Source organism: Macrotis lagotis, chromosome X, assembly GCF_037893015.1.
Source record: "Macrotis lagotis isolate mMagLag1 chromosome X, bilby.v1.9.chrom.fasta, whole genome shotgun sequence".
NCBI classification, from domain to species: Eukaryota; Metazoa; Chordata; class Mammalia; order Peramelemorphia; family Peramelidae; genus Macrotis; species Macrotis lagotis.
This window is the reverse complement of record NC_133666.1, coordinates 543,651,928-543,664,480: the sequence shown is the minus strand read 5'-3', so window position 1 is coordinate 543,664,480 and position 12,553 is coordinate 543,651,928. Positions and strand designations below refer to the sequence as shown.

Here is a 12,553-nt window from a genome sequence, read left to right as displayed (position 1 = left end):
TCCCTTAGCATGTTTTATTATTTGCTTAGATGTATGCTGTATCAAAAAGGAGAAGAGCCTTTGGAAATTCTACTAAGTATAATAATAGTTGGCATTTATGTAATATCTTAAGCTTTGCAAAGTACTTATATGTTTCCTCTCATTTCAGCTTTACAACAACCCTTTGAAATAGGGACTATCTGTATTGTTATTCTAATTGTTCAATTAATTGAGGTTCAGAAAAATTAAGTAACTTGCCCATGATCTTACAGATTTAAAGACAGAATTTGAATTCAGGTTTTCCTTACCCCAAATCTATCACTCTATTTACTCTGCCACAAAATCTTTCCCACAGGAATGGAAGAACTAAAGAAAAAAATCCCTTAGAGAACATTTCATCCAAAAAACTCACTTCACAGGTGAAGAAACTGCAACTCAAGAAAAGGGAAATTATTTGTTCAAAATCTCTCAAGTACTAAAAGGCAATGACAGGATTTGGATTCGATTCTCCTCAACACCAAACCAATATCTATTCATTATGTCACTGACTGTCAGCAGATGAACTTAGTTTTATTAATTTCTTTGAGAAGGAAAATGGTAAAGGAATCACACAAATTCAAGAACTTAGAGGTTATCTAAGTATTATCTAATCTAGTCCTCTAATTCCATTGAAGAAGAAATAACACTTTGAAATAGACTTGCCTCAAATCACTAGCCTAGATAGAGTAAAAACAGAATCTAGTACTCTGGTTTCTGACTCCCAATCACAGTTCCCACTACATTCCTATGAGGAATAGCTTGCTTACCCTACACTCTAGAATAGTAATTACTACTAAAGATATATGTCATAACTGTGACTATATCATCCCTCAAATCACATGGTCTACATACAAGGGAGGAAAGTTTCCCTGTAATACAACACAAGGTAAGCATTTCAGAAAATATATTTCTGGGCAAAACAAATACCTGAGTATAATAGATACTATAAGTTCAAGTTTGAAATACTGCAGTTGTATATACAGTCAAACAGCTTCAGGGAAATAAAATCTTATAGGCTCTTAAGAATTGACTCTTAAGAATTCCCAGTCACAAAATGACTGAGTTTTTCCACTTTTTAAATGATTAGACATAGTCATAGACTACAGTTATTTGCCAATTCACAGTGCAGTTATCTTTCACTAATGTCCCATTTTGATGCCTCTATGACCCTTTTTTTCCTCAAAATCTAAGCTAGGAGCAAGCAAATTAGTTCAGGTCCTACTGAGTGCAACAGACTTTGAATAAAGACTTGTGATATAGCTTGTTTCAAGCTGGAAAATATAACAGTGCATTTAAAATTTGTAATAGGATATCTATTTTCTTTTTTGTTATGTGTAAAAAATACATGCCATATAGTAACAGATAGAAATGCTTGGGGAATAATAGGAGGTCCAACCATTTATTAAACACACATTAAAGACACAAAGCAGTATGCTACAAGCTAGACCCCAGGTAGAAATATTAATGTTGCGGTTATTGCTATTTTTGCTATTATTCTTAACATTTATATCACATTTTTATTGAATATAGTCTATAAAAATTTTGTTTTTAAAGACTTGAAAGAGCATTTCATTTTATTTTTTAAAAACTGAATAATTGTAATTAATATTTTTCATCTAACTGGTAGAATTATGACAGTTTTAAAGTTTCCTATGGACCACTAGAGGGAGCTTAGATTATAATAATTGTTAAGAGGAGCATTTAATCTAAAGGAGAGTGTTCATTTTTTTCTGTGATTATCAACTTAAATGTTTTTGGTAAACGTTGATAGGAAAGAAGAATCTTCCTTATAGGAACAATATAACTAATAAAAAGGATGACGTTTAAACATGTTCAGAACTGGCAATGAGGTTGCTCAATTTAATTCCAACTGCTGAAATACAAATTCTGTCGCCACATTTTTGAAGGACAATTCACCAAGGTCACCAACTGCATTGTCCCAAGAATGCCAGAGAATAGGGAAGGATTGAGGTGTAACTAAAGAAAAAACTATTGTTAAAGTCATCGCATTATCACTTGCACCTAGTCTTTTTGCCTTCTTCTGTAACTAAGATATCAGGTAGTTTTCAGGTCAGTCCAATGCATAAACTTTTCCAGGAAGACAGTCAACATGGGCAGAAGCTAATAATGTCACAAGGAGAAACTACCTAATTAACCAGACTCTCCAGAGCTGTCACTGTTCTGCTATAAAAAGTCTTCATTGGATCTTTTATTGTCCTTCTTTTAAATGTGAATTAATCACAGAATGGTAGGCAAACCTAAGTCTGGCAACACTGGCTACTCACATTGCTCCTACACAATTCCCTGACTATGGTAATATCAATGACTTATTAGGCCAATAAAATCTCTTCTCTTCAAAGCTTCATCTCTTGATCTCCCTTCAGTATTTGGCACTAGTGTCCATCTTTCCTTCCTTGTTGATCTCTCCAGTCCCAGATACTGTACCTGTGAGTTTTCCTGGTCTACCTTCTAGATGCAAGCAGTAACCTGTTTCCTCTTTTCTCTCTAAATTCCTTAGAATTGGATGACTTTGATTAACCTTTTGTGCAGATAACTTACAAATCTACATTTCCAATACCAACCACTCTCCTGGGTTCTAGTTCTACATCTCTAGCACCTCATCCTCAAAATGGCCAAGCTAAATTCATTGTCTTTCTTTCTAAACCTACTGCTTCTCTTAACTTCCACATTTTTAAAAAAGATGACACTACAATTAATTCTTCTGATCCACTCATCTGAAACCTTTAGAATAGGTGTCATCTCCTATCTTTCTCCTTAACTCTAAGCTTCTCTATTGCCTCTAGAGTAAAATGCAGACTTCTCAGCAGAGATCTGAGGTCCTTTATAGTCACTTCATAGTACTCATCATTTCAAATGTTCTATTCTTATCACATAACACTTGATCTCCTCCTTCCAGAGTCTTGACACAAGAGATCCTTTAGTTGTGGAAAGAATTATCTATTCCTCACTTCTCTTGCAAATTCTAGTTTCCTTCTCCACACATCTCAGGTGCCACCTCTTTTATCAGGTCTTCTCTAGAGATGCTCCTGGCCCCACCTCACCAATTGTTAACACTCTCTTTCTCTTGAAATTACTCTGTCTGATGTTCTTTGTTGTTTGTATTTATTTTAATGTGTGTTAATGTAATATAAAGCTCCTTGAAGGCAGGAACTGTTTTCATCTCTGTCTTCTAGGACCCAGTAGCTGGCATAATGCCCCTTGGACCCTAGGGGATACTTAATAAATGCTCATTGGATTAAGTTGACTATATGTTTGTGGCACATTAAATCAAATCCCTGGGGTTAAAGTTCCTATTACAGGACACAGTTGTCTCTCTCCTTTCCTCCTGTTAAGTTACCTGTGTCTTTGATCCAGTGCTATAGAGACCTGCTGTTCTCCCCATTGCCGCAGCACTCGGTATACAAAAGAAAAAGGAAGGAATGACATTGCTGAGGCCATGAGCCAAAAACTCCTGCAAAGTTAAAAAGAGAATATGTGACTTAGTAGTCCCAGGGAACCAGTTAAAGATGCATTAATAACCCTAAGTATCATTGGGGGACCAACTTTTCAAAGTGCAAGGTTAAGGTCAGCACTTTGTGTTTAGGGATCCTTGCTCCAGAGTCAGAACTGTCCAAGGACAGCCTGCTGGGGAAAATGTCTCCTGATTGTAATTGCTCTTTCAGCTGGAAAGAAGACATAGAGTACAACTCTATTGAATAAACATTGACAGAGCAGCAACCGACTGTGTGTAATGTCCTGGTCTGAGCCCTCCTAGGGGCTTGGCACCTGCCTCCCTGAGCTCACCTGAGAGCAGGATGTACATTACAAAGAGGTCTGTGAAAGTTCAAAGGAAGACCCTAGCAGCTGAAACAGAGGCAGGGTTTGGCTGGTGCCTCAAGGCCTGGAAGAAGTCAGGGCATGGCCATTCCACACTACAGTCTGGGAAGAATAAAGAGAAATACTGGGAAATAAGATTGAAGCTAAGGGTGCACACTTGAGAGACTATTATGGGCGAAATGTCCTTCCTGCCAGAGGCATACTTATTTAGAAAACCACTCAAGAGTTTTTCAGGCTACAAGCATGAAACTTCTGACATAAATCATTTATAAAAATAAGGCAACTAGGAGAAGAGATAGGATTTTTGGGAATGAGGATGAGTTCTGGTTGGGGGTATCTGTAGGATAAGAAGTACTTCACCTGGTTGTCATTAACTGAATATTTGAATTTTTTGGCAGAATCTTGGGCGAGGGCTAATGAGGCTACATAACCAACTAGAGCAACTCCAAATGCTTCGGTGACAACTTCTGAAAGAATATTCATTGGGGGTGCCCTGGGTGAAGGAATTCTGCGCAAAAAAAAACATAGTGTTATCATTAACCACAGTTTAGATTTAGCAATTTCTTCCAATCACATTGATCAAAAAAAATGATGCTGTGACTTATAGAAGGCAATTAAAATATATTACAATGAGAAATATATTATCAAGAAGTAGCACTGTCTTCAAAAACTGTTTTCTTGATTTAAACATGTTGTTGTGATAGAGAAGGAGCATGAAGAAACTACATTGTAGTTCAAGCTACAAATAAAACTGCAGTTATGATGTACCCATTATTTACAAGATACTCTGTTGGGCACTTAGAGATACTCAGGCAGAAACTATAAGCAACCCCTGACCTTAAGGTATTCCTATTTTATAGAAAGAATATAATCTATACACAGAGAAGTAAATATAAAGTCTATACAAAGTACGTTCATGGGCATGAGGGCAGTAAGAGTTGGAGAAGAGGGGAGATGGATTAGAAAATGAAGGAAATAGTACCCGAGCTGAGCTATGACAAGTCTTTAAATTGAGAAGTGTGAGGAGAATTCAGCAGTTGAGGGTTATAATGCTGGCTCTCCCACCTATCATCTAGAAGACCTTGAGAGGGTTTTTGAAACTCTGGGCTTCAGTTTTCTCACCTGTTGTTCATAAGTCATTTTCTAGTTGTGTCTAACTCTCTGTGACTCCATTTGGGGTTTTCTTGGCAGAGATAGTAAAATGATTTGCCATATCCTTCTCCAGCTCATTTTAAAAGATGAGGAAACTGAAGCAATGAGGGTTAAGGGATTTGCTCAGAAGTACATAACTACTAAGTGTCTGAGGTCAAATTTGAACTTATCAAAATGAATCTTTCTGTGGTTCCAGATCCAGTGTTCTGTCTACTGCACCGTGCAGTTGCCCTACATTCTTACCAATAACATGAGGATAAAGCCTACTTCAGAGATTACTTGTGAGGACAGATGAGTTGAAATATGTGAGGCCATTTTGTAAACCAGAAAGTGTCATACAAAATATAAAGAATTAATATTAAATAGCATTTATGCCCAATGTATTATAGAAATTTCCTGATTTTTTAATGATTTTTTTAGCTGAAGAATAGCAATCCCATGATGTTGTTTTCTGTTGCAATTTAAATCTTGCAAAATATTTAAACGGATTAATCTGAACCTCATTCCTTTCTTTGAACACTAAAGTGCTATATCTCCTTATTTCCTTCTTTGTTCTTTTAAGTGTTAAATGAAATTATGATTTTTAACTCAAAGCATTGCTGTTGTTTAGTTCTTCCAACACTTGGTGACCCCATTTGGGGTCTTCCTATCAAACATAATGGAGTGGTGTTGCCATTTCCTTCTTTAGTTCATTTTATAAATGAAGAACTGAGGTTCACAGGGTTAAGTAACTTTCCCAGGGTCATATAGCTAGCAAATACCTGAGTTCAGATTTGAACTTGGGAAGATGAATCTTCATCACTTTTGGTGTGGCATTCTACCCATTGTACCACAGAGATGATGAATATTGAGGTAGATATCTATCAACTTGTCATGAATAATAGGAAGTTCTGTGGAATACACAAAGAATGGATCCTAAACATAAAAAAGTTCCACGTTTTCTCAGATCTAATGATGGATGACTCTACCTGGTGATTCAAATTGGGGACAGATTATACTAGAAGAAAGTTAGAAATCTTTGAAAAAGAACAGGAAGTCATAGATAAGCAAGGAACTTAAGCCACAGGGAGTATAGGTGGTATTGTCATGGCTGCAGCAAACTGGGCGGGGGGGGAGATAAATTCAGAAATTAAAAAATTAGTTAAGAAGATTTCCACATCTATAAAAGGGAGAGATAGCACTAAATAATTTCTAATATTACCTCAAAGTTCAAATTTATTATCTTAATAGCCTTAAGATGTCTTAGAATTGGAATTGGACTTCAGTGACATGACTTAAAATACAGGAATGTTATAATCAAACAACAAGCATTTTTTAAACAGCTACTGTCTTCCAAGTATTTACTTGGTATTGGTATTAGCACAAGGACATAAAAGGAGTACCATTAAGAATCTGTAGCCATTCAAATTTTATCAAGAGGTCTTAAAATTTAAAATATAGGGGTAGATAAGAAAGCTGTGGGGGATATGGATGTGTATACCAGATCAGTAACCACAAAGTAGTAATTATGACATAAGGAAAAATTAAGGAGTAAGACAATAACTCATAAGAGATAACATACAAAAAGAAAGGCAGTAATAAAACCTGTAGTCTCATATATATCTATATAGTAATGAATATCCTTTGAATAACAAATTTGGCAACTGAGACATCTTAATTCAAAGCAGAGAATTTTACTTAAAAGGAGTCTTTGAGATTTGGTACAATAAATCAAAATAAGATTACAAGAAGTTATTCCTAATTTAATATAAGTGATAGAATGCATTGTATAACAAAAATACATACTTCTAAGGAAATATAAGGGCATGAATAGGTATATATATGATAGAAAGTATTTAGATGAGAATCAAAACAACAAAAGAGGGAATATATATTATTATATATACTACAAATTAGTGAGCCAAAAGTAAAAAAAAAAATATGGAACTGAGACTAAACTAAACAGAAAAATGTCTTTGAAGAATAAGATCATTAAAAGGAAGTGACCTTTCAAGTTTTAAGGAGTGAAAGCTGAGCAAAATTTGACATACAAACAAAATTTTTTCAAACAAAATTTTTAAGATTAATCTCAAAGAGTTCCAACAAAGAATAGATAAAATGGCATGGCTTAAATTTCTATATGGGATTTTGACACAAAAAAGTTGGAGTGCCCTTAAAATTAAGATAACGCAGACATACATGGTTCTTATGATGTAGAAAAGGCATAAAGAGAATGACACAAATGCATGGAACTCATTGACCAACTTGGATTTTTAAATTATTTGTATTGGAGAGGAAACCAACAACTGCTAAAGGAGAATGAATATTAGCAAGTCATAGCATCCTGTATGTGGTGCTTAAAACTCAAAAAAACTGCTGATGATTAGTACCAATAACATAAGAAATAATTTTAAACTATGTTGGAAGCAATAGTAAGTTGGGTTTTTTAAAGGAATTGGAGGGGTAGAAGTTAAGTTTAAAAGGAACAGATGCTAGAGAGAAAGCAGATGTCACTTAAGTTTTCTCTACAAAGCAGAACAATTTTCAGAAAAGCAAGGACAGAATAAAAAAGATACCAGACTTGATACCCAAACAAATGAGATATTAAAAGAGCACCAAACTGAACCCATTTGGATGAATTTCTCAAATGTGTGGTAAGGTTAACTCAGCAACCTAAATAAGTTATATCTCAGAGTACTAAAAGAACAAGTGGATTTGAATAGCAAAGTACTATTGATGACCTATGAGAAATCATGAAGAAAAGTAGAAACTAGAGATAGACAAATGTCCTATTATCCACCCAAAGGAGCAAAAGGTAGATATTTTCATTCTAGACTGGCATAGTTGATTTCCAACAAAGGCAAAAATCAAAAGAAATTATCAAAAAAGATTAGTGAGTATTTAGAAAAGATAGCAGTTATCAAGAGCCAGCATGAGCTCAATAAGAAGAGTTCATACTAGCTAATGAGTTGACTTAACTAATGCTGAGTGATGTGAACATTGTGAACAGGAGAACATTGTACAGAGTTAAGAGCAACGTTGTGTGATGATCAATTGTGAGAGATCCAAGACAATGAAGAGGGAAAATGCCATCCACATCTAGAAGAACTATAGAGTTTTAATGTAGAACAAAGCAAACTATTCTCACTCTTTAAATTTTTTTCTTTCCTGTGGTTTTTCCCTTTTGTTCTGATTCTTCTTTCACAACATGACTAACATGGAAATATCTTTAAAATAACTGTGTATATATAAACTATCAGATTGCTTGTTATCTTGGGAAGTGCAGGGGGAACAAAAATCTGGAACTCAATAATTTTATGAATGTTTAATACTATCTTTATATGTAATTGAAAAAATATGATTGAAACAAAATTAGTTGACTCAATAAAGAGAATATTATAGTCAGGATACTTAGATTTCAGAAAAGCATTTTCATCTTGTAGACAAGATGAAAAGATGTGGCTTAGATGATAGTATAATTAAATGAATGCAAAAACTGCTTGATGCATTAATTCTAAGCAAAACAAGAGTTTGGTTTTTTAAAACATACTTTCTTCATGACTAAAGTAAAGTCACTTAAGCTTTCAATGACCAAGCAATTTCCAAAGACTAAATTATAGAAAAGCTGCCAATTTAAGTTGGGAGAGCTCTCCAGGACTGAGGACAGTACTGGTCATAGTGCTAAAAGAAAATGACATAGATTGGCAGTCCCAAATAGTATCAGATAAATCAGCATAGCAGCAATTATATAAACAAATGTGTTTAAATAAAATTTAAATGTAAGAATGCTAAAAAGTAGTTTAAATCCTTATGAACAGAATTAGTTTTCTCACTGGAAAGTCTATAAATTATATTAAGGAGCTAGGGATGCTTGAGGATGTTTGTTGTTTTTCCCCATCCAAAGAAGATAAGTCTTAAGGTAAGGTGGGGGAGTATAACAGCTATCTTCAGGTAACTGATGAATAATTCATTAAATCATAATTATTCTGCTAGGCCACAAAGGACAAAAATATAAACTAAGTACTACATGTCCTGGTAGGTAATGACTTCCCCCATCACTGTAGGTCTTCAAACAGAAAATAGATGACCTGAGAGGTCAGGTATTTTTTTCACATAGTATTTGGACTAGATAGTCTAGAATATCCATTATTTTACTCCTATTGAGTGGGTATTGTAGGATTTACAAATGTTTTCTCCTGACTCTAGCCAAAGTGAAACATTTTCAGATCTTCCTTAACTTCAAAAGTTCTTTCTTTTTGAGCTATTGAAATCACCTTTGAAATAAACAGCAAACATAAGCAAAGAAAGACTATATTACCCTTCTGGAATATGTCCCACAACATTCAGTCCGTAGGTGTATTCCATGTTGGCACAATAGCAAGCAAATGATGCAGCAATAATCTATTTGATTAAATAAAAAAGAAAAATTAATGGCTTCACAGACACTCAATAACCAGCTTAAAAAGTCAACACTTTCATGTTTAAGAAGGACACAGTTGCCATGTAGGTATTGAAATTCATTAAGAAAAATTGCATGCATTTAAAATTGCATTTTTGAATCAAGGAAAAAATCAATGCAATTGATTTCTATGTGCACTTGCTAGTTACTGTACCTCAATATTGTATCATCAATATTTTGCTGTTGTTGTTTTAATTTATTTGATTTTGAATTTTACAATTTTTCCCCTAATCTAGCTTTCCTCTCCCTACCCCTCACAGAAGGCAATCTGTTAGTCTTTACACTGTTTCCATGCTATACATTAATCTAAATTGAATGTGTAGAGAGAGAGAAATCATATCCTTATGGAAAAAAATAAAAGATATAGCAAAATTACATAATAAGATAAAGTTTTTTTTTAATTAAAGGTAATAGTCTTTAGTCTTTGTTCAAACTCCACAATTCGTTCTCTGGATACAGATGGTATTCTCCATCTCAGATACCACCAAATTGTCCCTGATTGTTGCACTGATGGAATAAGCAAATCCATTAAGATTGATCATCAACCCCATGTTGCTGCTATGGTGTATGGTGTTCTTCTAGTTCTGTTCAACTCACTCAGCACCAGTTCATACAAATCATTCCAGGCTTCCCTGAATATCCATCCTTCCTGGTTTCTAATAGAACAATAGTGTTCCATAATGTACATATACCACAATTTGTTCAGACATTTCCCAATTTATGGACATTCACTCAATTTCTAATTCTTTACCACCACAAACAAAGCTGCTATGAATAGTTTTATACAAGTGATGTTTTTACCCTTTTTCATGATCTCTTCAGGGTATAGACCCAGTAGTGGTATTTCTGGATCAAAGGGTATGCACATTTTTGTTGCCTTTGGGTATAATTCCAAACTGCTCTCTAGAAAGGTTGGATGAGTTCACAGCTCCACCAACAATGTATTAGCGTCCCAGATTTCCCACATCCCTTCCAACATTAATCATTTTCCTTTCTGGTCATATTGGCCAGTCTGAGAGGTGTGAGGTGGTATCTCAGAGACAGTAATAAGTAATGATTTAGATCAATTTTTCAGATGACTATGGATCACTTTGATTTCCTCATCTGTAAATTGCCTCCATATATCCTTTGACCATTTCTCAATTGATGAAAGACTTTTTTTTTATAAATTTGACTCAGTTCTCTGTATATTTTAGAGATGAGTCCTTTGTCAGAAATACTAGTTGTAAAAATTGTTTCCCAATTTACTACATTTCTTTTGATCTTGGTTACAGTGGTTTTGTCTGTGAAAGAGCTTTTTGATTTAATGTCATCAAAATTATCTAGTTCGTTTTTAATGATGTTCTCCATCTATTTCTTGGTCATAAACTGCTTCCCTTTCCATAGATCTGACAGGTAAACTATTCCTTGATCTCCTAGTTTTCTTATAATATTACCTTTTATGTCTAAATCTTATATCTATTTTGATCTTATCTTAGTATAGGGTGTGAGATGCTGCTCTAATCCAAGTTTCTGCCATACTAACTTCCAATTTTCCCACAGTTTTTATTGAAGAGAGAGTTTTTATCCCAAAATCTGGACTTTTGGGGATTTGTCAATCAGCAGAACACAATAATTATTTCCTGCTATTGCACCTAATCTATTGCACTGATCTACCACTCTATTTCTTAGTCAATACCAGACAGTTCTGATGATTGATGCTTTATAATATTAGATCTGGTAGGGCTAAGCCACCTTCTTCTGTACTTTTTTCCCATTAAATCCCTGGTAATTCTTGACTTTTTATTTCTCATATGAATATTTTTTTCTAAATCATTAAAGTAATTTTTGGGAATTTTGATTGGTAGGGCACTAAAGTAGTTTAATTTAGGTAGAATTGTCATTTTTATTATATTAGCTCAGCCTATCCATGAGCAGTCATTTTTTAAAATCCCTTTTTATTTGTGAAAGAAGTGTTTTGTAGTTGTTTTCATAGAATTTCTGAGTCTGCCTTGGCAGGTAAACTCCCAAGTAGTTTATATTGTCTGAAGTTATTTTGAATGGGATTTCTCTTTCTAGCTCTTACAACTCTGTTGTATCTTGTTAGTCATATATAGAAATGCTGAAGATTTATGAGAGTTTATTTTATATCCTGCAACTTTGCTAAAGTTGCTAATTGTTTCCAGTAGTGTTTAGATGATTTTTTAGGGTTCTCTAGGTATATTATCATATCATCCTTCCCAATTCTAGTTCCTTCAATTTCTTTTCTTCTTTTATTTGTTGAAGCTAACATTTCTAACACAATAATGAATAGTAGTGGTGATAATGGGCATCCTTGTTGGAAATGCCTCTAGCTTATGCCTATTGCAAATAACACATGTTCGTGGTTTCAGATAGACTCTGCTTATTCTAAGGAACAAACCATTTATTTCTATGTTCTCTAGTGTTTTTAGTAGGAATGGGTGTTGGATTTTGTCAAAGGAATTTTAAGCATCTATTGTTATAATCATATGATTTCTGATAGTTTAATTAACTACATCAATAACAAACCTATCAGTTTTCCTCATATTGAACCAACCCTGCATTCCTGGGATAAATTCTGCTTGGTCATAGTGTATTATCCTAGTGATAACTTGCTATAATTACTTTGCTAAGATTTTATTTAAGATTTTTACATCTATATTTATTAGGGAGGTAGGTCTATAATTTTCTTTCTCTATTTTGATTCTTTCTAGTTAAGGTATCAGCACAATATTGGTGTCATAGAAAGAGTTAGGCAGAGTTCTGTCCTCATCTATTTTGCCAAAGTGTTTATATAGAATTGGAACCAATTGTTCCTTAAATGTTTGATAGAATTCACTTGTGATTCCATCTGGCCTTGGACATTTTTTCTTAGGGAGTTCAATAAAGGCTTGTTGAATTTATTTTTCTAAGATAGGGTTATTTAAGTATTTAATTTCCTCTTCACTTAACCTGGGAAACATATTTTTTTATAAATATTCATCCATTTCACTTAAATTATCAAATTTATTACCATAAAATGGGGCAAAATAATTCAGCATAGTTACCTTAATTTCTTCCTCATTGGTGGTAAGTTCACCTTTTTCATTTATAATATTGGTAATTTGG

General features: G+C 34.0%; 1 protein-coding gene across 4 annotated transcripts in view; it reads right to left on the bottom strand.

The window, feature by feature from the left end:
* Positions 1–12,553, bottom strand: part of SLC26A7 (solute carrier family 26 member 7) — a 175,930-nt gene that overhangs the window by 60,034 nt on the left and 103,343 nt on the right. For 3 of the 4 annotated variants that reach the window (XM_074200057.1, XM_074200058.1, XM_074200059.1), the window contains 3 exons: positions 9,305–9,387; positions 4,216–4,363; positions 3,377–3,490 (listed from right to left, as the gene is read on the bottom strand). In XM_074200057.1, coding sequence (XP_074056158.1) covers positions 3,377–3,490; positions 4,216–4,363; positions 9,305–9,387 — 345 coding nt within the window. Of the gene's footprint in view, positions 1–3,376; positions 3,491–4,215; positions 4,364–5,768; positions 5,964–9,304; positions 9,388–12,553 lie in introns of those variants that run through there. The other variant, XM_074200060.1, reaches the window with a different exon arrangement.